The 26,961-nt window shown below is 30.6% G+C and overlaps 2 protein-coding genes across 2 annotated transcripts in view; both read right to left on the bottom strand.

Annotated features, from left to right (window-relative positions):
* Positions 1-4,526: 4,526 nt before the first annotated feature.
* LOC139425811 (uncharacterized) lies at positions 4,527-4,982 on the bottom strand. Its single transcript, XM_071181772.1, has one exon. The coding sequence runs from the start codon at positions 4,980-4,982 to the stop codon at positions 4,527-4,529; it is 456 nt and encodes a 151-aa protein (XP_071037873.1).
* A 5,693-nt stretch (positions 4,983-10,675) lies between these two features.
* Positions 10,676-26,961, bottom strand: part of LOC107438959 (small ribonucleoprotein particle U1 subunit 70K) — a 33,193-nt gene continuing 16,907 nt past the window's right edge. The window contains exons 5-10 of the mRNA XM_016051386.1: positions 25,325-25,387; positions 23,575-23,656; positions 17,785-17,886; positions 16,767-16,860; positions 11,761-11,844; positions 10,676-11,292 (exon numbers count right to left, since the gene is read on the bottom strand). Coding sequence (XP_015906872.1) covers positions 10,857-11,292; positions 11,761-11,844; positions 16,767-16,860; positions 17,785-17,886; positions 23,575-23,656; positions 25,325-25,387 — 861 coding nt within the window. The 3' untranslated portion in view covers positions 10,676-10,856. The remainder of the gene's footprint in view (positions 11,293-11,760; positions 11,845-16,766; positions 16,861-17,784; positions 17,887-23,574; positions 23,657-25,324; positions 25,388-26,961) is intronic.

Raw genomic sequence — 26,961 nt, 5'->3', positions numbered from 1 at the left:
AAAAAAATTGCAAAATAGAGAAGTTCGTTAAATATAAGTCTGATTGCAATATCTTCTATGGAAGGTATTAAATCATGAAAACTTAATATCCATTTTATTAATAAGCATTTATTTGATATAAATTAATTATAGTTACATCTAGTAATAAACTGACCTCACTGAACATAAAAAAAGCAACCGAACATCAAAAATTTTAATTTTGAAAACATAAATAAATAAAAATTCGCCTACTGCGCATCAGTGGTTACTCAAACCAGGGAAATCTTCAGGTTAAAGTTAGTTAACTCTGGGTCCAACTGACACGCAGTTACGTACATGGTGAAATGAAATTTTAGAATCTAACCTAGAGTTGCTCTTATAAAACCTGAGGGTTAGTTTCCATGGTGAATACAGGCGTTAGAGTTTATCTCTATTAAGGATTTTTATGCTCAGTGTTCTGTTCATACTACTGACTAACTTTATTCTTGTTGTAAGTTTATACAGATAATGTTTAAATGATCTGTTCACAATAATTTTCATTTTAGTTATTAATCTCATTGTCTAACTTTATTTAAAAATTTTTATAGAAAAGTATTTTAACTGTCTTATCCAGAGCTTTTAATATCAAATCTGTTTGTGATTTTTTTTTTTTAATTCAGTTGGATATAAGACATTCAATATCATGAGACTTAGAAATAGGGACTTTACTGACGGTGGCTATAATTGGCTGAATGTTAGGTTTCCTTACCATGAATTCTGTTTAACAGCAAACTGTAGTATACATTTTCAGAATACTTCTTGCATATTTTGCAATCAAAATAAATAATTTTTTATAAAAATTAGTCTGTGATCAAATTTTACCTGTATTTGATAAAACTTAAAAGTAACAGAAAAGTTATATCTTCTTATCAGAATGTTTTATACAATGTCTTAAAACTGTAATTAGAATTCTTTTTTTTTTTTTTTAATGTTTTTGAAATGAATTAAGAAATAAATGATTTAAACTAAATAAAGTATGGGAATCAATAATAAATTATTCAATTTTAAGCAGATAAAATTTTATTCTATCATTTTTTTTATTTAAATATCCTGAAAATTTTATCATTCATTCTTCCAAATATAATGTGCGTATCCAATAAATATCATTCTGTTATTTGAATTCCTTCCTGTTGTAGCAATTTTAATCGCCAGTAGTGTAGAAGTAAGAAAACTATTTCTTGCATAAGCCTTATGCTTAAAATGTCTAAAACAATCTACTCAAAATGTTTTTAATACCTTTGTAAATCTGTAAATATATAAAATATAATGAGGCTTTCGAATATAAATAATATTGTTAACTTTAAACCATTACATCTTAAAACATGACTTTTTTTAAATTTTTTTTTTTAACCTAAGCATGAGCTTTAAATCATAATTTTCAAAGTGTTGGAGAGGTAATTTTTTTCTTTTTCTTCTTTTTTTAAATTTCAGGGGAAAAGAAATGATTCAGTTTTTTTTAAATAAATCAATTAGATTTCAAAACGAAATTATTAAATAATGAAACCAAAACTACTGCGTAGAATTACTTTTTCACACACAAGCCTTGCTATAGCAGCTATCAAAACATATAATGATAATACGGCTTAGGTGTAAAGTTGGGTACGAAAAAATACAATTAAATACTCTTTCAGAAAAGCGAAATTGTTTTCTGTACAACCCCATAAAATACGATTTTAAACACTGAAATAAAAATTATCTAAAAAATTCGGAATCAAAAGTTTTATTTAAATTTGCTGATTTTTGTAACTTTTTCTCTTCATACTTTACAATTCAACACATTTAACGTAAGGTCTGAAATAATATTAAAAGCATTAACATGCATTATTAGATAAATTGATATTTTACTAGTATCTAGTATACAAACATTTAAAATGTTATCGGAAATATTTATGGCCGTTTAGATCGCGTAAATACCAAAAACGTGCGATGCACACTGCTCGAAACAATTAAAGGATATTGTATAAAATTACTGTATAAGCTAAATTTCTTGTGTGCTAAAGATGAGAGTCACAAATCGATTTTTTTTCTTATGTTCTAACTAAGGCTCCTATACTATCAGAGCTGACCTATCAAGCAATATTGGAGCAAAAAAGTTCGCAAGTTAACGTTATTTTACTATTCGTTATGTTACTACAGAGATGCCAACTGCTGCGGTCACGCCAAAATAATTTAAAAAACGGTAAATAACTTTAAAGTAAATTTTGCAAATAGTTGACAATATTTGCTTGCTTTGAAAAATGTAAAGCATGTAATAGAACTTTAAAGTCGTGAATTATATATACCCACGCATTGTTTAGAAATAGTGGTGGATTAAAATCTACTAAATCGAATTTATGAAACCACGAAATACAATTAATAAACTACCACTTGAAAATATTTATTCGCTGTGCTTATGTTAGCTCTTTGCTCCAACAATAAATGATAAGTCGGCCTGTCTAATTAAGGGGCTCTAGTTCTAACTTTGCAGTATGCAAATTTTGAGTTTGACGTTGAAGACGACGCTTTAGCGAGAGCGAATTTGATTTGACTTTCATGTCAGACAAAGCGGAAAAGAATGATCGACATTCAGTAAGCGCTTTGTTTCGATGGGTGCGATGTCTCTTCGAAATCATTTAACCGAATCGGAAGCTTAAAGAGTTGTTGGCTAGTTAGAGGGTGACCAAATACAAGCCGAAGTAGCAGGAGCCTGTGGCGTAACTACCACTACGAAAATTAAACATCAATTCACTGGTATATAAGACGTGCTAACTTGATTCAATCATGGGGTACCTTTACATAGATGACTGTTGAAATGGTCTGTAACTACTCTCCCCACATTGGTGACCTGGACGTGATATGAACACGCCTACCTTGGCAGTAACGCCCACTTCAATATGAACACGCCTATCTAGACAGTAACGCCCACTTCGATCTGGAAACGCCTACTTCGATGGATGGTCTGCATTGAACAGTTGACTTGACTTGTGACTGCGACATAATCAACCTCCTCACGCTGTTGCTACTCAGTCTCGTCTCGATTTAACACAACGTCTGCCTACATACACACGACTACTAATGGCAACACAGGAGCGACTACGACTGTGAAGTTAATACACCTCTCACATTCAGCACTCAAAAACCCGGTGATCTTAATTCCAGCTCTCCCGGTCTTTCACAAGTACAGCAACTAAGTGGAAACCGTTCATCGAATTCTATCTCTGATAAAATTCTAGAGGGGCAGTATTGTAGCGTAACTACCACTACGAAAATTAAACATCAATTCACTGGTATATAAGACGTGCTAACTTGATTCAATCATGAGGTACCTTTTGATAGATGAAGGTTGGCATGGTGAATAACTCCGCCCCCACAAGCCACTGAAGTTTTACAAAGTGTGATTTCCAGTATCTGGGATTTTTTTTTGGAGACTGAAAGATCAGGGAAGGGGCTTAGACATGCCAACAACGCGCAATGAAGACCGTTATTTTACGCTTACGGCTCGGAGACTACGAAATATAAATACCACTCTTCTTCTACAACACATTCATTCGACTACTGAAATGACGTAGGTAAGGGATCAAACACACCCCATTGTAATTGGCAATATTTTCTCTAACTATTTATATTTTAGTTTAAAAAATTGTTTCTTGTTTTGCTTTTATTAGGTAAAAAACAACACTTAAAAAGTCATTCTATGGCATCGATATAAGGCTCTTCCTTGTTCAAAAATGTAGAATATTTGTTCTTCCCTCACAATACCCAGTATGTTCCTGTCGAGTGTCGTTTACTAAGTTAGCTGATTCCTCTTTATGATAGAGAAATGTTCACAGCTTCAAATTACCCTGCTTTATCTACACTCCTCAAAAGTGAAATTGCAACACCAAGAAATAATGCACGTAGCGTCATGCAAATTTCAAGAGCGATAGTAGTGAGATGGATATGCAAATGATTAAAAAAACAGACTAATAAAATCATTATAAAGCAATTTATTCAATATCTAATGTGGGCAGCTATACAGGCCTCAATCCGGCGAGGCATGCTATCAATGACTCCATTGATGGTTGCCTGAGGTAACCTTTGCCAAGCCACATCCACTGCTCTGCGCAGATCATCGATGGTTTGCACCATTGGTCCTCTGTTCATGCCACGTCCAATGAGATCCCATAGGTGTTCCATGGGATTCAGTCTAGAGAGGCTGCCGGCCAGGGAAGGATGTCAAATCCAGTCATGCTGTTAAGAGTTCGCCGTGCGGCCTGGCATTGTCTTGCTGGAATACCGTGTTGGGTGCGCCCTGCAACAAGGGCAGAACAACGGGATACACAACTTGTGTGACGTAGCGGTCAGCTGTCAAACTGTCGTGAATGTGTACCAGGGGCGTTCTGCGATCAAACATTATGCCACCCCAAACCATGATGCCCGGCGTAATAGGCTGGTTCGCAGCGTTCTCCGTGTCGCCGCCATACCCGTCGACGGCTGTCATTTCTCCACAGAAAGAAACGAGATTCATCCGTGAGCAATACCCGATGCCATTATTGGATGGTCCAGGTACGATGATGATGACACCACGCCAGGCGTCTAGCCCTGTGTAAAACGGTCAACGGCACCCCTGTTGCTGATACCCGTGCACGTAACTGTACTTCATGCAATCTGTTGCGTATGGTTTGGGTGGACTCAGATCCACCTGCTCCTGAAGTCAACCGTCTTCGGATGGCACGTGCCGTGGAGAAAGGTTCTCGAATAGCCAACTGGCGAATACGCCGGTCTGTGCGCTCTGACGTGCACCTGTGCACACCACTTCCTCTTCGGCGTGCACGTAGTCCTTCCTGAATCCATCGTGTGACACAACGTTGGATGGTACTCACGTTGTGCCCAACACGAGTTGCTATTGCGCGCAGCGACAAACCAAGTTCATGGAGTTCGATAATACTGTCACGTTCCCTGGTCGTTAACTGATGGTATTGAGCTCGCCGACGTCTCAGAGGCATTTTCTACGCTTTTTCGAAAGTCGCAAATGCTACGCAAAACCTCAGATGCCGTTTATGAGAAGGGAAAGTTGCTGGCTTTTATAGCCCGAATATGCGTACCCGTACCACGTGATCAGATGCGTGCGCAAATTTAATCATTTGCATATCCATCTCACTACTATCGCACCTGAAATTTGCATGACGCTACGTGCATTATTTCTTGGTGTTGCAATTTCACTTTTGAGGAGTGTATATCTATGGGGAATATCTACAGGAAGTAGGGAAAGATAACTTGTTTGTTTGAATCTGTTTATAAATGCTTCACAGGGACATTTTCCTAGAATTTTGGGGGTGCCTTTTTAAGATTGAAATAAGATGCAACCAGTGGATAGAATGTGCTCTAAGAGTAGTTCTAACTCTCAAATGAAACACTTTATCGTCATTTCAGTCAAGAAACGTTTACTATGATGTGCTCAAATTTTGTTGTAACTCTCGTTCTCTGCAAAATTTTTAGTATATTTTTAAGTACACTTATATTTTAATTTAGTGGACTATTTCTTATCGTATATTGTATTTTCCTCTTATAAACATTTTATTAAATTTTTGATGATAATTTCTTTCCTGCATTTCACACTTTGCTGGTAAAATGATTTAGTTATTTTATTTTTAAATGGTGTTTTTTAACCAGTTCAAAAAACACCCTCAAAGAATTTTATTCATTTGGAGGAAAGCTTACATTTAATTCAATTATATATGATGTTGTATGTAAGGGCTGAACCTGGATTAGATTTGAAGTACCAATATATTTCATAAATTAGTTCTCTCTATGGTTTTTGTAATCGTCCCATTGTTATATTTATTACACAATAACTATTATCAAAAATGAAAAGATATTAAATATTGCAAAAGTGATAATTCTAAACATATAACTGTGTAAGAAAATGAAAATTTTTTTTTTTCGAGCATCTAAGCTGTAAATATACAATAATTAAAAAAAGGTGAAGATTGACAACTGAAAGTCTGCTCAGATTTAAATACTTTAATGTAATATATAATGTAAAATTAAAATACTTAAGTTATTTAAAAAAATTAAAAATGAACTTATTAAATACATAAAATGAAATAAGTATTCAAAGTCAGTAATATTTCCATTGAAATCGGGTTGAAAAGAAATTTTACTTTATAAAGTTTCAAAATAAGGTGTTTTTTGTTACATAGATTTACATGTTAAGCTTATAAAAGTTAAGATTAAACATCGGCAATTACTCAAAAGTTTTGATTTGAAGAAACTTACAGAATACTGTAAGAAAACATTCAATTTGTGGCAAATGATTTTTTTTTTAAATTTTTAATAAGGTAATCACTTTAAAAGAAACAGAGCAATAAGTATTTTTTTGAAAAATCCAATATTTCAAACCAATTATTTATCAGTAGCGTCTTTTCTATATACTATTTATTTTGGATAAATTAAATAAAAAGAGAAGAGCATTATGCAAATCTGAGACCCACAATATATTATATTCTCTTTAAAATTTTCATAAAACTTTCCTACTACACCTATTCTATACACCTATTTATTTCTACACCTATTCTATTTTTTACTACATCTATTCTATATTTCAAACATCTTGATTTGAGTAAAAGTACAGAATATCATAACACATGAAGGTGGCTATACTGCTCTAAACTCAAAGATTATTACTTACTCAATGAAAAATAATAAAATAGAGTTAAATCTATGTCCAGTGTTAAAATAACAGAAACAGCGAATGTCTCATACTTAATGATCCTGGGACACATATTTATCTAAGAAAGTGTAAACCCTGCGACGGACATAAATATTTTAATAGATAAAAAATTTATTTTAATAAAAAAAAAAAAAAATCCAAGTTAAAAATAACATCATAAAAATGTTCATTTAACGATATTTTACATTTAATGTTTATTCTTTACCTAATATAAGAATTTTGTTCTCAATATTTGTTTTTATACAGCGCACAATTGAAACTAAGTAATTACAACAAATAAAGTATTTTTTATACAGATTTTCATTATAAATGCCATTAGACATTAGAAAAGTTTTTTATTCTCTTTCATACTTCGTTTAAAATCTGTCTTACATTATTACAAAGCAATCGAATGATGGGAGATAAATGTAGCAATCGTTTTTTCTTTCTTTCTGAAATTCTAAACCTACTTAGTTTGTTTAAGTAGAAATATCAATCATATTTTACTGTCCCTTCGAAAAACCACATGTCTTCTTGCCAAGAATTTTGTTAGAACGTTTTTATTTCATCGAAAATATTAAAATTAAAGAAATTGTAAGTAACTTAATAGATTAAGATATTAACTTTTTCAAGATTCAACAGAGAATTCTCGGTGTATTCAGTATAGTTAGAAATGCTTTGATTCTACTAATACAGGGGAGGGGGTGGAGTGAAATTGTTGCTGAACTGGCACAAAATAAGAGTAAATTTGATTTTTTTTTGGTGGAATTATGCATAATATAAAGCTAATACTTATAAATTCTTGTTAAAAGACTTAAAATTTTGGCTGTGAAATTTTTAGCAAGTTATCCAAGGGATGATAAGAACATATACTAGTTTAGCGGGCGTGTTGATTTATGTTGAAGAATGAAAATCCATGCAGGCACTGATATTATGCATATTAATAGATTTATTGAATATAAGTAAAACTAACTACAATATTGTAAGACATCACCGTGATACAGCTCTAGACGTGACGCGAAGGATATGGTAAGTGTCTCTAGCGTCAGAGCTGATCGTCGAGCTCGAACGTCTGCCCTCGTCAACTGTTCGAGCTGGAATACTCATATGTGGGGGTTATCTTAGTTAGAGCCCCTAGCGGGGCTGATGCTAATTCATCTGAGTGGGAATAAATAATAAATCGCTGTAGCGCAACTGAATGTGGGAGTTGAGGTTCAGTAACATTTACTGAGAGAAAATTAAAATGAAATAGCGAGATTAAACAAATTTAAGAGAAAGAAGAGGTTTTTGTGGCAGACTGCCTCGCCTCCCCTGGAGGTATTACCCCCGTGCTTTTTAAATGCACAGTCGCCACATAGAAATAGGAAAAATACATAATAAATGTGCAAAAATATATACAAGTATTTACAAAATTTACGGGACAAAACTCCATCGGATTGGAAAAAGCCGGGCTATGTTTTATGTTGTCTTTGATGAGCTCAAAATCAAAGGTTTTAAAGTAGTTGCACGTATGACAAGAGAGTGCATCTCTGAAAAAACTTGCACATAGTTCAGCTATGTGTTCATCTATTTTGTTGATTTTTAAACGTGGTTTGTTCGCTAGACGACCAGTTATTTGCGTGCCACGCCATGATAGTAACGTTTGAGGTGGGCGCAGCAACATGTCCACTGGACGGCTGTTCTCTTCACAGATGAGTCCAGGCTTAGTTTCTAAAGCGATAGTAGGCGTTGCTTGATTTGTATAGAACCCCATATCATCCGTCCGTGCAAGAGATGCATACCAAGGAGGCAGTGTCTGTGTATGGGGTGGTATCTCTTTGGGAGCCTGCATGTCTTCCCACGTGGAACTGTGAATGCTCCCATGTATAAAGACATCCTTGATAATAATGTGCGCCCGTATGCTTGTGCAATAAGTGAGGATTTCGTATCACAGGATGATTATTTTCAGCAGCAGACAATTCAGCTCTTACAGTGGCCTGCACGATTATAGAGTTTGAATCCTATCTAGCACGTTTGGGATGCTTTAGGAAGGCATGTAGTTACTCTCATCTCAATCTTCATCCTGAGATCTTTACAACTGCTTTAGCTTTGCAAGAAGATTGGTTCGCACTTTCATCACTGTATTGCTGCAAGAGCTTATACTCTATACTGAAGGTATTTTTTTTATTCCGAACATCTGATTTCATATGCTAATTTCTGTAGCCCTACAATTGTCTGGTTAATACTTATGCTATTTAAAACATTATTATATAATGCATTACTTTTGGAATTATGGTTATTTTTATGATTTTTCTAATTTATAACCAGTGTAGTAATTTCCCTAAGAATAAGTTTTTAATTCTAAATGTTACTTTAATTTCAAGATGAGGATGGAGCCTGCTAGATTTATAAAATAAAGTTTTTACATTGAATTTTCCTTGTATTTAAAATACTAATTTACAAAAAGTAGTGTGATTTTGAAAACAAAGGGAAGGTGTTATGCAATTTATTAGATGATAGTTCATTCTTTTTATCTTGGCAACACTAAGTATATGCAGGATGTTTCACAAAGACCACTTTCAATATATATATTCATAGAATGCTTGTCTAATACAAATAAAAAAATGCGTACATAAAAGGAAAGGAAAACCAAAACACTATAAGAAATTACAAGTGTTGATTGAGGATGTATAAAATACCAGAACCTGATTGCAGGAGAAAACAGCAGAGGAGTGTAAATATAATCATTGGAAACAACTTTTAATTTTTTCAAGTAATCAGTTTTTTTTTTTGTTCTGCGCATTTGCAAGATTTCGATAGCGTTTCCCCCCCCCCTTTAAAAATAATGAGTGTATACTTGTGTGGTCGTTATGGAGTAGTGAGCCATTGTTAAAGGCATACCCACAGTAAGACGCAATTTATATTAGAATAGATTGATCTATCAAAGAAAAAAAAACACGCAGTTTTTATTTGCTTTTACAAAGCATATAAGAACCTGATGTCATTAAATTTATCAAAATTCAAAGGATTAAATGGGTAGGCCACATTATAAGAATGGAGGATAACAGGACAACCAAAAATGTTTTCTGTGCCAGGCCAACAGGTACAAGAAAAAGAGGACAACCAAACCTAAGATTTTTAGATTGCCTTGAAAAGGACCTACAAATTTTAAAGATAATTAACTGGAGAACCTTGGCTAAGGGAAGAATGTCTTGGCATAGGCTTGTTGAGAAGGCCAAGGCTCATCCTGGGCTGTCGTGCCAATGAGAAGAAAACAAAATAGATTTTTAAACAAAGATGCATTGCTCATTATCAGATATAAAAAAGTACGTGGTTATAAGAAAATATAATACTTACTACTGCAAATAGTTTCACTTAAATAATGCAGCAAAATAAAACTTCATACTTGAATTAACTCATAACTAATATCTGCGCATCAATAACATTTTCACATCATTATGTTATCTATAATTTCCTTTGAAAAAGTGCAAAATTTCATATTTCACGCAGTTTTTGCATTAAAAAGAAAGGCAGGGATAATTCACGCAAACAGTAATAATCTTCGGACAAGGAAATTTTTTAAATTCTTAGAAACACAAAAAGAAACATTTTCCAGCGAAATTTTCGAACGAAGATAATCTAAGTAAATAAGATTTAATAATAAATAAAACAGTAGAAAAAATAAGATGATTGATATATTGTATTTACAATTTGATGTAAAGTGTTAAAAAATAAGAGCAGCAAAATATGAAGTTAAATTTTCTTTCAAACGTTAATAGTTAATTCAAAACTATTCTATCAGCTTAAAATGATTTACATGAAATGAAGAACATATAAATTAATATCTGATTTTTTTTTGACAAAAATAAACTACTTTAGGCTGAACTAGTATTTCTCTATAATTTAAATACATTATTTCATATGTTTTTTTTTTTTTTTAACAAAAAGACATTTACATGTTGATTTTATTGAGAAAAGAAAGTGTTTAAATCACAAACTGAGACAATCTTTAATGGTAAAACAAATATTTATTTTTATCATTAGACATACATAGCAATATGACACATGGGCAATCTAGATAAGGAAAATAAAATGTTTTGTTTAATGAATGATAATTTTGGAAAAATAAATGAAAGTATGATTTTAATGATTAAACACCATTAACACAGAAATGACCAATTAAAATTCCTCAATACCCTTCATAATTATTAGCTTCCATACTATTATTATTATAATTATTATATTCTGCTTCATATCCAGAGTTATTGAAGTCATCTTGGCTAGGTTCAGGCATAGGCATTTCGGGGAAGGATGTCGGCTTAACTCGTTCATCTCGATCGCCACCACGATCTCTGTCACGTTCACGGCGACTATCTCGATCCTTGTCATCTCCTCCTCCTCTTTCCCTGCGTTTTCGGTCCCTGCTGCGACTTCGCCTTCTCCTGCGATCTCTGTCACGACTTCGACTCCTACGCCGCTCTTTGCGGGGCATTTCAGCATCTGGGGCTACCTCAGCCGCACCATCCACATTTTCAGTTTTAACTGGAGCATCATGATCCCGAACTCTTTCCCTGTCCCTGGATCGTTCCCTCTTGTGTCGATCCCCACGATGGCGCTCACGGCTCCTAAACACAATAATACACTTTTAGCAGTTGCATCAACACTTAGTTATATCAAATGATTTAAACAGGATAGAGATATGACAAAATTGTTATGACAGTATGAGGAAAATAAAATTAAAATTTTGGAGATGATTATTTAAAAGAATAGACTGGTTAATTATGCTTTCCAAAATTTTCTCCCTTAAATTGGTATTGTAAATTACTAATAGATATAGAGCATGTTTGGAAAAATACACAATAAAAAGCATTAACTAATCTTTAACAAATGATAGCCATTCTATCATACATGAAAGGTTAAAAGTGAGCAGTTTTTATAAACAAACTGTTGAATGTGTTTGCTTGGATTATACTCAACAATTAATCCTTTTTTTTCTTCTTCTGCGAATCAACAATTTAGAAAGGTGAGAACTATAAATCTATAAAACTTTAACATTTAACAAATAAAACCAAATTAAGCTGTTTCATTTGTACCTGCTCCTACTCTTCCTGCGTCTTTCACGACTTCGGCTTCTACTTCTCCTCCTCTCTCGTTCTCCCCTCTCTCTTTCACGTTCCCTGTAAAAAAATTGTAAAGGTTAAAATGACTCTCTCAATTTTTAATAGGAATTAAAAAAAAAAGTATGATAGGAAAGGAATTTTAAACATCTCTACAGTAGTCAAAGCTATATGGACTTATGCTGAAAATCTAAAAAAAAAATGTACTTGGAACACTTTTAATGGGATTGTCTTTTTGATAAGACAAGCGTTAAAACCTTGAAATTGCAGACTAAAGATAAACCAAACCTACATTTGCAATTAAAAAAAAAAAAACCTCAAAGACATACACTAAAATTGTTTTATGGTTTTAATATGAAAACTGTTTAAAGCTTATAATTATAAAAAATAAATAAAAGCAGTACTTTGGAGCATAAACATCTTTATACTTAAAGGTTTCAAACATTAGGAAAATCCTGATTAGTATGTAACCTAGGAGACAACTCATAGAAGTATAGAAGTTCATGTTCCCTATAGAAGTAGACAACTCATGAAAAATAAGACTTGGCAATATTTTCAATGGTGAAGAGATGCATGGGTGCAAATCATAAAAAAGTGCAAGGCTGTTTTTTGTACATTTAACATAATTTAATTTTTCAAGGAAAAAAAAAACACTATTAATTATTAACCCAATGCACCAATAATCCCTTTTTTCAATCAATAACAAGCAGCCAAAATATAAAACAGATGAGTGAAATATTATATTTAAATGAAAATAATTACTTACAAAAGAATTTATATGCTTATTATTAAGCACACCGGACAAAAAATTAGTCACCCCTAGAGAAATCATGAAAAACATCATTTATAGCGTGTAACACCACCTCTGAATTCGATAAATACCTGGATTCGGTTAGGAAATGTGCCCACATGGAGCAGGTCCGTCGAATCCAGTATAGGCCCTTCGCTGAGGATTTTATCGCTCAAATCCATCAAATTGCGAGGATGCTGATTTCGGCGTTTTAACCGTTGTTCCAAAATATCCTACAAATTTTCAATGGGGATATAGTCAAGTAATTTTGCAGGCCAGTTGAGATCTAATTGAGTGTGAGTGTTCATAAAACCAGTCACATTCTTCCAGGCCGATGAACTTTGCTGCTGCCATCTTGAAAAATAGGGGTATCGACAACACACTCTTCGTGAAGATGTTGATACATCTAATCATCCAGAATGCTCAAATAAGCATGTTGGTTCACTTTAGGTAGCCAGTGCAGTGAGGGGGGCCAATCCATAACGAGAAAAAAAGCCCCCAGAACATGACAGACCCGTCTTCGACTTGAACCTGACCTTTCGCACCGTCAGGATGAAATGCTTCATCTGCTCTTCGTAGCACTCAATGACGTGCTTCTTTTGAATAAAGGTAAAAACGCGATTCCTCAGACCATGTTACATTCCGCCAGTCAGTAACTGTCCACGTTCGGTGACTTCTGGCCCACTGAAGTCGCGCAGCTTTATGTGCCTGCATGAGCAATGGCCTTTTACGATATGTTCAAATGTTCATTCCATGCATCTCCCTTAGGATAAATCTCTCACTAGCACGTTGGGATGATCTTCATTTACAAACTGAAGCAATTCCTTTTGGGATTGGAAGCGATTTTGATTGATAAGTCGGGAAACACCTCCCCGTTCCATTTCACGCAAGATTTTTCCTGGACCACAATTCTGACGCCGTCTTTCGTGACCACGTGTGTTACACCACTGCCTGTAGACACGCTGAACAGTCCGCATCGAAACACTAACAAATCCAGCAACTTCATTCACCGTATGACAATGAGCACGGCCCAACACAATTGCCCATTTTTAGCACTCTATCACATCCTTACACTTACCCATATTTACACACAATTTCCGCTTCAAACGAAAAATCTCATTGACAGCTACCTATCTTTGATCACGCTGAAGCAGTGTGCTCGCAGTTGAGCACATCACTTGATCAGGGGTGATTGTGAGCCCAAGTCAAAATTCCGGAAAATTGAGTTAAAAAAAAAAAGACAGTTTAAATTGAAAAATTAGAAAAAACTTTGACCAAGGCTTTTTTCCCCTTTTTCTCAATATTTCTTAGTTTACTTAAAATATATTTAAAATTTTACACATACCTATACTATTTACACATATCTATGATGACCTGGAGAAGTAATTAAAATGTACAAATATGCCTTTCTTTCTTGAGTTCATGATTATAACAACTGTTTACTGATAAAAAATGAATATTAATCATAATATAAGCTTATAAAGTATCTCTTTGGCTCTCCCTTACAAACAAATAAAATAAACTGTGTTTTTAAGTTCCACCTTTGAAAATTTGATTTCTGAAAACTTCTGTGATCGATGATATTTTTGAAACATCTGGACCTTCGATCTCCGGAGCACAATCAGCCCTACTTGATCACAGCGTCATCTAACGAAACTTAACGATTCATCAGTGCTTGCCCACTAGGGTGGCAAATTTTTTGTCCGGTGAGCTTATTTATAAAATTGAATTCATAAAGATGGGTTGAAATTATGCAGAAGAACACAATGAAAATTAAACACGATCCAAGCATCATAAAGACTAAAAAATATGTAATAATTACAAAACTGGGAATTTTATTAAGAATAAACAAAAACCTGCAATATTTCATCCAAATTTTTAATGGGATTACATATTTATTAAATGAAATAATTACAAAAGAAAAATATCAAGTATTGCAGCTGAACATATTTGTTTAAAGAAAATTAGTTAATAGTAACGCCCCTCAACTCAGCACTTTAACAATTCAGTCATCAATTATTAATTTCAAAGTTTTTTCTAATAAAATGCAAGAGATGAATCAAACTTATGGAAACGACAAATAACAAACTTTGTTAAAGTATTTGCTAACAAAGTGAAGAGTGTTTCAATGTACACTATTGGTTTTTCTTTTTTATAAAATGAGGACTGAAAAGTTTTAAAAACCACAAATTCAGTACGAGTAAATAAACTTTAAATGCCATTATACCAGTGGACAGTTCCCCAGTTATAAATTTGTACTTTTATAATTCATTTAACCCTTATATTTATGACATTGAATCAGCTGATCCCACATGAAATATAATTAGTGTAAGTTCAAAGATTGTAGTACTGATCTACCAGCCCTTCGACCATCGGACTTGATGTGAAATTATAAATAGTTTAGCTTTATTTAAGATATTTGAAGATGCAGCAAGAAATCAGGAGTCTCCAGAAAAAATGTGTGAAAGTCTGCAAGTCTGAGCTTATGTCCAATTACCACAAACTGCATCTGTCTTCGAAGCCGCAAATAATCCAATCCTGCATCTAATAACTTAGAGTAATTTCATTTTTTTTGCACACTAATTTTTTTTGAATAGATACTCTTTTAGCAAAATACAATTCTTTATAAATAACAGGGTGCGTAGCCAAATCTCTGAATCAAAAATAAGCACTTTTTAAAAATCTTTCAATCACTTTACAAAAGTTTTCAAGCATTCAAAAAATTCATATTCAATCAAAGATATTAATGAAAAACAAAAACTTTTTATAAACAGTTTTAGCGTTAAAAAAACAAAAACAAAAAAAAAAAACGGGCGTAAATCGAAACAATCAGTACTTTCCCACATCACCGAGTGAATTCAACTTGACCCTGAACTCAGAACAAAAGTACTCTTACCCCCTACGTCAAAAAAAAGTGTTAGAAGTAAAATAAACAAGAACAAAATTAAAATAAATTAAAAAGAAAAACATTTCATAAGGATCTGATATTCTCTATCCGAATTGAAGCACTCGGGGTTTCTGTTTCAAGTGTGAGCGCATGCGCAAGTCATAACGTGGGTACGACATGAAGTCTGCGTGAATGATTACGTAGCAAACCCCCAATTTTTCGTGAAATGCATGGGACCCACCAGATACCACTGAAGGGGAAAAAAAATTACTCGGAAAAAAGCAATTTTTAAAAACGCCAGCTGAAAAAAGCACCTTTAAGACTTTTTACAAACGCTATGCACCCTGAATAATTTGCAAAATGCTTATTTCTAAGAAATAGATATTTATAATTTATGAGTCTGAGTTCTGACAATCAAGATGCAATCAGAATTTTTTTCAAGATGCCTTCCATCCTTAGGACAGAAGAGTGGCATGTACGAGAAGAGGTAAGCAACTAAGTAGCAATATTTTTTCTTCTCTTCCAATGCCCACCTGTTTTAACATTCGTCTATTCAGGCATATACAAGGCGATTTTGTTGGGCATAATAGATGGGCCAACCTCGCTCTCACAGTGAGGACAGATAGTACAGAGAAGGAAAAACATTCATGCCTTGCTCAGGATTCGAACCCAGAATCTTTCTGATGCAAGGACAGTTCCCTGCCCCCTACACAGGCCGGCCGGCCTAAGAAGCAATACTGCACTGATAACTTCCACTGATGTACCTTTTACGAATAACAATTGACAGCTTGTTTCATATTTTTAAGGAATTAACAATAAAATGTATTTCAAGTTGAAAGGTAAGAAATAATGCAATTCGTCACGTTTGTCAAAACAAATCTTTCAATTATAACGCAAGAAAAGCAGACTAAAGAAAGTTTGTTCCTGTCCTTTTTTAAACTGACTTTCTGCAAAATAATTATATCTTTGGTTTGTCTGTTTGTTAACCACACACTGGAACTAAACTATTGGATTATTGGCTATTTTTACAATTCAATGACTTTTTATTTTCAATTAAAATTATATAGATTGCTAACTTTACTCGATAACATTTCTAAGAATTGGTAACGAAGACAACAATGAAAATTTATCAAGACCTGAGATTTTCATTTTATTCTCTTCTGTTGTTGTAAAAAAAATACAGTTGTAGAATGTTTTCAAGGAGACCAGAAAATTCTAAGAAACACGGAAGGGAGACAAAAGAGAAAGAAAACAGAATGAGCAAATTTCAATAAAAGTTTAAGCTACTAAGAAAGATTTACTAACATATAATGACGATCTTCTCCTCTTGGCTCTTCACGCCCTGAATGTTTAACATTTACTTCTGGTCCACCTCTTCTAGTTCCACCAAGTCCACCTCCTATTATGTAAGAAAAATAAATAAAATATGACATTTCTTTTTTTAGCTGCTTAGTACCACAAAAAGTAATCAACAAAAGCTATTATTGTCTTAAAAAATTCATATACCCTTTTGGCATTTTATCTTTTGATTTAATAATAATTTTCATAGTGAAGAAAAACACATATGCTTATCAGGATGTAATAATTTTTTCCTAATCAAATTTTTCTTCTTAATAATAATAGCAAAAATAAAGTTTTTAAACCATATGGATAAAAATACTTCATAACTAGCATTCTCATTTAAATCATTATTTAATTTTTTTTAAAAACATAAGTTTTTAATTTATATCATTTGAAAAGGCTTATGTAGCCAAGAAACTAAAGATAATAAAATATTGACTCACTCATTTAAACTATGGAATAATATTTTATCTCTCTATATCATTTTTTTTTCTTGCCTAGATACTAACAGGCGAATTCTGGTTGCAGTTACAATACAAAAATACTTGCTTTGTTGAAATGTTCATTAAAATTATACAATAATTTTTTTTTTAAAAAAAAATTAAATAACAATATCACATATTTTTTGCCTAAATGGGAAGACTTAATGGCAAGATTTGCAGTTTCAGTCTGCTACTTATAAGGGATTAAACAGAAATGTCTAATAAAGATGCCAAACACAAAGTCAATGAAATTAACAGGCATGTTACTTTTTATCTGTCTTACATTTTAAAGATTGTAATATAAATTAAATTCTTCTTTAAAGCTGCATAGTTTATTCCATACTACAAAAATAAAAGCTGATAAACTTTCATAAACTGATTAATGATTAGTTGATTTACATCACTAAAACCCTTAAACATTGATACAGAAATGTAACACAAGAAATTCAATGTAACTGAAAACATGTAGAGCATAATTCACTAGGGGTAGGATAGCATACCTAATCTCCTGGGTAACCAGCCTTTGACAATGCGCCCTCTCTCAACATCAACCAGAACACGTCTACCACCAATTTTTTTACCATCAGCATGTTTATAGGCAGCTACATTTGAAAACAGACGCAACAAAAGAAAAAGAAACAATCAATAAAAAGTATATTTTATGAAACCAATAGGTTTCAAAATTCTTACCTGAAATACTTACATTAGAGGAAACAGCAAAACTTCAATTTACAGTAAAAGTAGCTGTGCATGGGGGCTCCAATTTTAACTTATATTGAACAAAAATTACCAAGAAAGGTTTGAACACTTAAGAAAAAATTGTGAAGAAGTTTTAAATGAACAAAAAATAATCTTTAAAATTTTACAATTTTTATCGCAAGTTTCAAACCTTACCTAATGTAACATTATTCAGATACAATATTTATGTAGAGCCCCCTACACATGTATGTGTTTATGAAAGGTAAAGATTTCTCTTGCGCCGAACATCCATATGGTAATTTAGACGAATGATTTAGTTTTTTTTTTGGACACTTGCAAGTAAAAGTTTGACAAGTCATAAAATATTACATCATATTATCTATCTATGATTGTAAAAGATTGAAAAATAATTACAGCACTGCTTAATTGCGAAACTAATTATTTTTTAAATCTCAGATAAATTTTTTTAATCTCTTTTAAAATCAATTTTGAAATTATCGCCAAAATATCTCTTTCCCAAATCAATGAATTTATTGCAGAAATAAATAAGTGATTAAGTCTTTTACGATCAATATAAAGTCAAATAAACTTTTAATAATTTAAAAACCTGAAATTTTTTGTAATTAATTATATCAACTTAACGAATTCCCATGTATGAAAAATTAATTTAAAAACTTACCGAACTTACCCAAATAAAAGCATAGAAGCAATTTAAGAAATGAAGAAACTCCTTGTATGTCTTTAAAGCCTTGAATATTTTTGTCATTTCTTGAGTATTATCTTCCTTGCGATTAAATTAATCTCAAACTTTCTTTACATAGAACCCAAGAGGTGTAAGTTTTCGTTTTCAAAATGAAAAAAAGGCTTACCATATTTACACACCTCTTATTTCTTTATTAATTTACCAAGATCTTACCATAATAACCTTTTACTTTACCTTCATTCACACACATCAAATACAAATGTTACACAAATAAATTAAAAAAGTTTCAAAATAAAATAAAATAGAATATAATATAAAATAAGCTAATATGTTTAGAGTTATAAAATTATTGGATTGAATGTTACTAAACTATACATTAGTCAGAAAAAATATAGGAACAAAATATTAGAAATTGTACATGAATAAAAAAAATTTAAATGTTTTTTTTTTTGGAAAAAAAAAAGAATAGCGGGGAAAAAACAAACAAACAAAAACGAAATAAATTTTGTTTTGCATTTAAACAACTTTTCTAGAGTTTGACAAGCTTAGTTACTGCATTGTTCATAATAAATTTGTTTCATTACTTCTCCAGAAATAAAACTCTAAACCTATAAACTTATTTTGCAATATTCATACTAATATAATTACAATTAAAACTTTAAAATTAACCCTTTAAACATATGATCTGAATATAAAAATATACCTCTAAAATTTATGGGATCTTTATTAATTTGGATTATCAAGGAATCTTCTGAATTACAAGTTTGAATCGTTAGATTGATGCTCTAACAAAATTTTTAATCTAGTTTTCAGATATTCTTAAAATTCTCCTTATCTAAATGCTTTATAATGTTTGAGTACAAAAGGTTAACTATTGTAAATATGAATAAATTATTTTCAACAGGGAAAACTCAGTATCTTAATTAAAAGTAAAATGTTAAAAGATAACAAGCTTTATTTTCTGATTTATAAAATAGGACTAATGTAAGTATTAGGATATCATTTTTCAAGCACATATTGAAGGAATACTTGAGTATACAACAAGTTTAATAGTTACTATTTAATGCAATAATAAATATTAAAATACAAGAATTATAACACTTGCACTGATAAACTACCATTGATACCTGCGAATATATTTATTAAATGAAAGCTAAATATTATATGGAGCCAAAGTTAATGCTAAAAGAATTTTTAACCCAGGTTTGCAGCTTAAATCTGATAGCATTATAATCTTTTTAAAAATAAAAATACTAAGTAATTTTTTAAAAACATCTTTCTTAGATTTAAATTAAGACTCATTAACTGATAAGCTTTAGAGAGAATATTGAAAATACACAATTAAAATTCCTAAAAACTTGTTTCCAAAGAATAAATCCCCATGAAAGTTCAGATCTTCTTATAACAAGACATTACTATTAGTAAAATATGTTATTACTATACATTACATTTCTATCTGCTTTAGCTATTTAACATGCTAAGCACAAACTAAAAGATAACATTCTGCCCGGCTATGTTTTTAAATTTCAGGAATGCTTGATAGGATTATTAAGTTAAAAGGCTTATTTAGAATTATACATTTTTCTCTTACTTTATACAGTTACTTTTGTGCAGAATCATATTGAAATTAATCATATGATTTCTAGTATGAACATTAGTTGATTTCAATTAAAGGAATGTTAAGAATTATAGTTATTCTTTAGCAAAAGTGTTCCAGTGCTTAACAAGTTAAAAATAATAAAATATTAATTTAATGATGAAAATTTTGCAGAAGTTGCAAAATCATACTAAAACACTACTATCAAGATGTAATAAATACTTTTGATTATCATGCATAATTTCAAAGAAATAAGTATGAAGGAATTTATAATAAAGAAAATGCAGTAAGGGAAGAAAAAAAAATACAAAAAATAAACATTAATAACAAGTTTTATGCCTTCTAGAACTGATTGCGTAAACTAAATTTGCAGCTTATTGAATCAATTTTTCTTTTCATTAAAAAAAAGTTAAGAAAACATCAAAATTTAGGAGTTATAAATCCTTGGATCAAAGTAGGGCTAAGTTTTTAAATGAGAATTATGATGGAATTTTCATTAAAAAAAAAAAAAAAGACTTTTAAGACCATAAAAATTTTTTTTGTTACAAAATGTGAAATTCCTAAAATACTACAACATATTAATTCATAATCAGATAATTTCAGAGCAATTATGCAAAGATTTTTAATAAAAATAAATATTTCTACTAAAAACATATGATAGAATATTTAAAAGTCTTGAACAATAGATACTCAATTAACTTTGTTATTGTCAAAAAATAAATCTTCCTAGCTATTACTAATTTAACAATAGCTCACTACAACTGTAAATAAGAGTACAAAAAGTTTGAAAATTTACCATAAATTTTAAAAAAAACTTTTTTTAGACTGTTTACAGCCAGTGAAAAAGGCATCATAAATATAGTATCTAAATAAACTATTAACATGGATAGACAATTACTATAAACAAACAGAAGACAATTTTCCTATGAATATTCATTCATTTGTAATAAGAAATTAGACAAGAGAAACGACAAAATTACATAAAAAAAAATACAATTTTAGACTAAAGCATGTTTAACTCTTTCCAGCGCAGTGTTGCCAGCCTGGTAACACTTGCTAAAAAATTAAAATAAATTTAACCATCAAAAATTTGAAACTATTTGAACACCATTTTTGAAACAGCATGGAGCTCAAGTACGTGCGCCTGTTTAAAATTTTAAATAAAAATTTTTAGCGCTGGAAAGGGTTAAATGAAAAAACAGTGATTTATATTATATAATAGAATAATATTTAAAGACTAAAAGGAACTAAACAAAAGTAACACATTAGAATTTTTTACTTTAAAACCCCCAAATCTTTTTTTTTTTTAAAGAAAAGTAATTTTTCAATCAAAAGAAATTTGGAATTATGCAATTAAGAACTTAGTTCAAATAAAAAATACGTCAAATGATTTTTTATTTGATTACGTTGCCAATATTTTTTATGATATAAATAGGAATTGAAAAAAAAAAATTACTTTCAAATACAAGAACAAATTAGAACTTAACTCATTCAGACAAAGTTGATTTCTTTTTGAAACGTAAATACTAATATAAAAAAATTCCATTTCTCACAATGCTGCTTACCTCAGCTTAAACTTACATACCAATTCCAATTTAACCCTCCGAGCGTTACCCCAAATTTTTGTTGTTGCCACTTTTGTTGCATCATTGCAATACAAACCGTATTCCTTTTTTGAATTTGAAAATCCGCATTGAAGAAAACAGTCTACAGAAATTCGCCCAGTTGCTCAACGCTCAGAGGGTCAATAAAAAGGCAATAGCCTAAAATTTCCCTCTCCCAAATTCAGAAAGCCAATACAGGCAAATTTTAATTTCTTTTGTATGGTAAAAAACAAATTAGAAATGTTCTTACCAAACCAGCTTACCATACATATACAAACCTAATCATTCCTTAGAAATTTAGGACAAGTTCTCTAAATCGGTACTGTAGTAGGCATCAGCCATAATGGAGGGCTGTTATGGAATATAAGACAAATCGATTGTTAATTTATTCCTTAATACAACGATAACGAAATCACAATATCGGCAGTCTACATACCTCAAAATAAAAGTGCAGACAACAAGACACATAGTACGACTCTGCTAAAACAAGACAAGTTTCCGTATTGTAATTACTATTTTGTTATGATTTTTGGGTGTGAAACAGACAGATAATGAAAGAGTTACTAAAAACCATTTATGTTGAATTAGAAGAAAATGAATGCGAAAATTTTAACAAGCTAAGGTCTGAGTCCCAAATTCACCGAAATTCTGTATAAATTCCCTTTGAAAAATTTAAGTATGAAAGATATTTTGAGATTAATATATGAAAGATTCTTGATAATTAGCCAACTATTAAAATTTTAAACTTTTACATAAATAAGAGATTTTACGATGACATTTTTGCATCTACAAATTCTTGAGTAGTTTAAGCTTTTTTTAAACATAAAATTACGCTGAAAGCTAAATGAAACTGATACAACAAAAAAAATGATTGGATTAATAATCACCTTCCATTGGTATAAAAAGTAAGTCACGTAAAAATATTTTTATTTCAGTATTTGTTTTTTGTTTGTTTTAGTATAGATTCAAATTTGACAAACTGTTTTAAAAAACCGAAATTAATGCACTTACTTTATAATGATTCTAGATATACTTTCAGTTAAAACCAAACATTGCAGTTCAATAGAAGACAAAATCTTTTTAAATTTGACGTAGTTTGTTTATTATATGAACAAAAACCAAAACAATAAAAATTAAGATCAAAAGTATGAGATGTGTTAGCTACCAAATTTAAAAAAGAAAGTACATAAAGGCTATAGATTCAATAAACTAACTTAATTATGAGAGAATATCTTTAAATGAAAACTATTGTTATAAATATCTAAATACAATGACGTTTAAGACTTTTTAACAGCAGTTTATATTAATTACACAAACAAACTAAATATTTGCCGATAATGAAGAAAATAATATTTTTAATACAATGCATTACAAATAACAGTATATTACTTTACAGCTTGTCATATTTCATAGAATCCTACTAAGCGCTGGTGAATCTGCACTAGTATTTTAAGATTTGTAACTTGCCTAAAAGCGATACAAGTGTTGAATCTAAAATTGTTTTGAAAAGCTAAGTACCCACCTTTACTGGTATTCTGAATTTAACCTACCTATGAGTGTCAATTTCGTGAAATGTTCGTTTCAATCTCAAACTGAATGAATTTAAATTTTTAAAAAAAAAATGATGTTTCAAAAAATTTGAAAAATTGCAAATTCACATAGTTGCTAAATTTAAAGTAGAACTTACTGTGCATGTCCCTTTCTTTCTCATATTCAATAAAAGCATACCCTCGAGGCTTACCAGAATTCTGATCATGCACAAGAACAAGCTGAAAAAAAGAAATAACTTTTCTAGCAAGGTACATAGCTAAATTTTTCAACAAAAAATAAGAATTTTTAAAGAAAAAAAAAACTTATAAGCACTTATTAAAAAATCACAACTATAGTATGTGCACCAATAAAATTTTTTGAATATATTTTTTATAATATACAGGGTATCTGCTATATTTTAGATTTTCAAATTCATGACTTAACGAAGTTACTACTTTCTCTGACAACACAACAAAAAATTTAAAAAAGCATTATAATAATATTAATTGAATTTATAGGTATAATCAAAACTGCTATACTCTGCATCTTCATATTTATAGATTTTAAATTTAAAAACAGAGTAAAGAAAGAGTTGAAGCAATAAAATAGCTGAAAAAAATACAAAAGCAAATAATTTTCTTCCTCAGAATTACATTCTTAAGATACATTTCTTGTTCATCGGGAAGGAGAGAAATACTTCTCATTATCCTGCTCTCATTTCGGAATAAAAAAAAATCACCAATGACTGTTTTGCTTCAGCTAGAATTTTAAATTGATAAAAAAAATAAATAACAAACAAAAATTCTGAAATCTCAGAAGTTTAAAAGATAATTCGATGTAGAAATAAGGTCTTTTCTTTCATCTTTTTGAAAGAACACCATAATTTTCAAAGAGCATTTTATATTTTATTCAAATATGACTGTGAGTGCAAATTTTGTTACAAATTCAGATATTCAGAGCACCATGAAATCGGGGGGGGGGCTATTTTTNGGTAAATTCCATTTTAAAAATGAGATTTTTCGGCAACCTAACTCCATGACTTTTCACGATTTTCTTAAAAAAATCATTAATGAAAATCGTTAAAATCATCAATCATTCGTTAAAATCATTCATGACAAATTTTGTTCAATACCGAAATCCATGACTTTACAGGTGCGTGGAGATCCTGAATATATATATAGATAAATTATTTTTTGGGTTGCACTTGTAGCTTATGTGCAGTAAATAAAATGTATTATTTTTAATTTTATTTGTTAATCTCTTTACTATATATAATTANTATGATAATTGCTGATTATATATATATATATATATAGACAAACACATGAAAAACTTTCTGCAAATACAAAATCAAAAACTTTCTTAGCACATTGATTAACTCTTGTAAAACTAGTTTCAATCCTTTCCTCCCCACCTAATTTTAGAACAATTTGTTCGAAAAATCAAAAATTTTTTTAGAACTCTATTTTGATTCATACCACAGGGATGAGTTTGGAAAATAACCAAAAAAGCTGAAAATAGAAATCAAAAATGTTACTAGAAAAAACACACACAAAAAAAAGCACCTATACAGGCTTCTAAAGAACAAAAATCTAAAACTAAAATGGAAAATAAATACCTTTAAGCGCTTTTTTAAAAAACGCTACGTACCCTGTTTAATATGTACAAGAGAAGCCAAAAATATAGAAAATATTTTAAACTCATGAAGTAAATTACAAAAAAAAAAAAAAAAAAAAAAAAAAAAAAAAAAAAAAAAAAAAACAATTTAAAAGCAACAGAATTCTTATTTTTTTTTCCAACCAATTTCTTTCTTAAAAAAGCTGTAAATAGGAAAATATCTTAAACATAAATAAAAATTTATGAATGACTAAATTATATTAATAAAAAGTTAAGTCAAAAGAACTTACACTTCGAATATTACCATAAACTTCAAATTCTCGACGAAGTTTGGACTCAGATGTATCATAATTCTATAAAGAAAATTTAGAGAATTACTATCACATATAAATAAAAATATTAACTAAAACTGACTAAATTGCAAAATTATAGGAAACAGAAAAAATTCATAGGAGCCAGCTTCTAGAATTATTGTGACTTTATCCCATTAGCTGTGACATTTTCGGACTGCTTGATTCACACTGATGTTAACATATTTTAAAAATTATTAATTTTTCTTCTATTTTAACACAACATCAGTATTTAAAAACCTGTAATGCCTGGTTTGCCCGAAAGAGGGAGCTAGGGAAAACTTCACGCATGATCCTCTCGGATTCTTCTGTAGAACGTTTTTTTTTACAAGTAGATGTGTATATGTAGTACGAAAATGTTGTTTGATATTTGTTAGTGTTGTGTTTGTATTTTTTATATTAATTAAAATGTTATAAAAATAACATAGAGAGCTAGCCTGGTTTATTATAGTGGCGGCCCACCTATGGGGCCCGAAGTCGTCATTTTTATGCCTTCGGTCAAGAACCGAAAATAGTGATGTAGTGCAAATTTGCATCGCTTTCGTTTTCAAAATAGTTTTCGTCGAAATACCAAAGATAGGTAAACGTATACCTAAATCTGTTGCTCTTATGAAGTTCTACAATGTAAATACGTTCAATAAGTTAGGTATTTCTGAATTAGAAATCCGAAGCGGGGATTTCGAAAATAATGATGCAAAATCAAACCTGCAGAAATTAATGCAGAATCAAACCTACAATTATTAAAATATGCAAGTAATATGTTAAATATTTAAATTTTGGGCCGGCCGGCCAAACCAAAACAAAGTAAAAAAAAAAAAAAAAAAAGGAAGATAGGTTCTTTTTTTTCAGGAGAAAAGAAAGAAGAAATATCTATTAAATAAAAGTTTGCGGTTTGTTCTTTTAAATGATGACGTAACGTTTTTGATGCTTTGTTTTGATTATTTAAAAGAACACTAATTTTTAAAGGAAATTTATTTTGTAGATTATTGTTATTGATTTTATTTATATTGTTGGTATTGATATTGTTGGTATTTATATTGTTGGTATTGATATTATTGGTATTATTTTGTAGATGATTGGTATTTATATTGTTGGTATTGATATTATTTTGTAGATGATTGGTATTGATATTGTTGGTATTGCTATTATTGGTATTATTTTGTAGATGATTGGTATTATATTTGTTCATTATTGGTATTGATATTTTAATTTGTTTAAGAATTAATTTTATTATGAGTACTGTTTTATTGCTATATAGATTTAGTAGTTTATTATCTCATGATAAAAGTGTGAACTGTTATATAATGCACAAAATTATATATTTTATATGGTAATTAATATTTAAATGAATATTAATTAAGGTGTTAATTTGAAATTAAGTTTGTTAAATATCTTAATGAGTGGTATAAATTTCACCTTTTATTAGTGAAAAGTAAATATTATTTTAGGCACTGAATGTTTTATATCATGTATTGAAATAGTTAACAAAGCTCATGGGTGAAGGTAAGTTTTAACGAATTTTTAGTCTTTTTCTCATGTTGTTATTAGAGGATTTTTAGGGAAAATAATTTTTTTTT

This window comes from Parasteatoda tepidariorum, chromosome 6, assembly GCF_043381705.1.
Source record: "Parasteatoda tepidariorum isolate YZ-2023 chromosome 6, CAS_Ptep_4.0, whole genome shotgun sequence".
NCBI lineage: Eukaryota > Metazoa > Arthropoda > Arachnida > Araneae > Theridiidae > Parasteatoda > Parasteatoda tepidariorum.
Note: the sequence above shows the minus strand (reverse complement) of the source record. Positions and strands in the feature narration are given on the sequence as shown.

Coding starts and splice junctions, on each gene's coding strand:
- LOC139425811 (XM_071181772.1), bottom strand. CDS start 4,982: ATGCCTCTGAGACGTCGGCGAGCTCAATACCATCAGTTAACGACCAGG.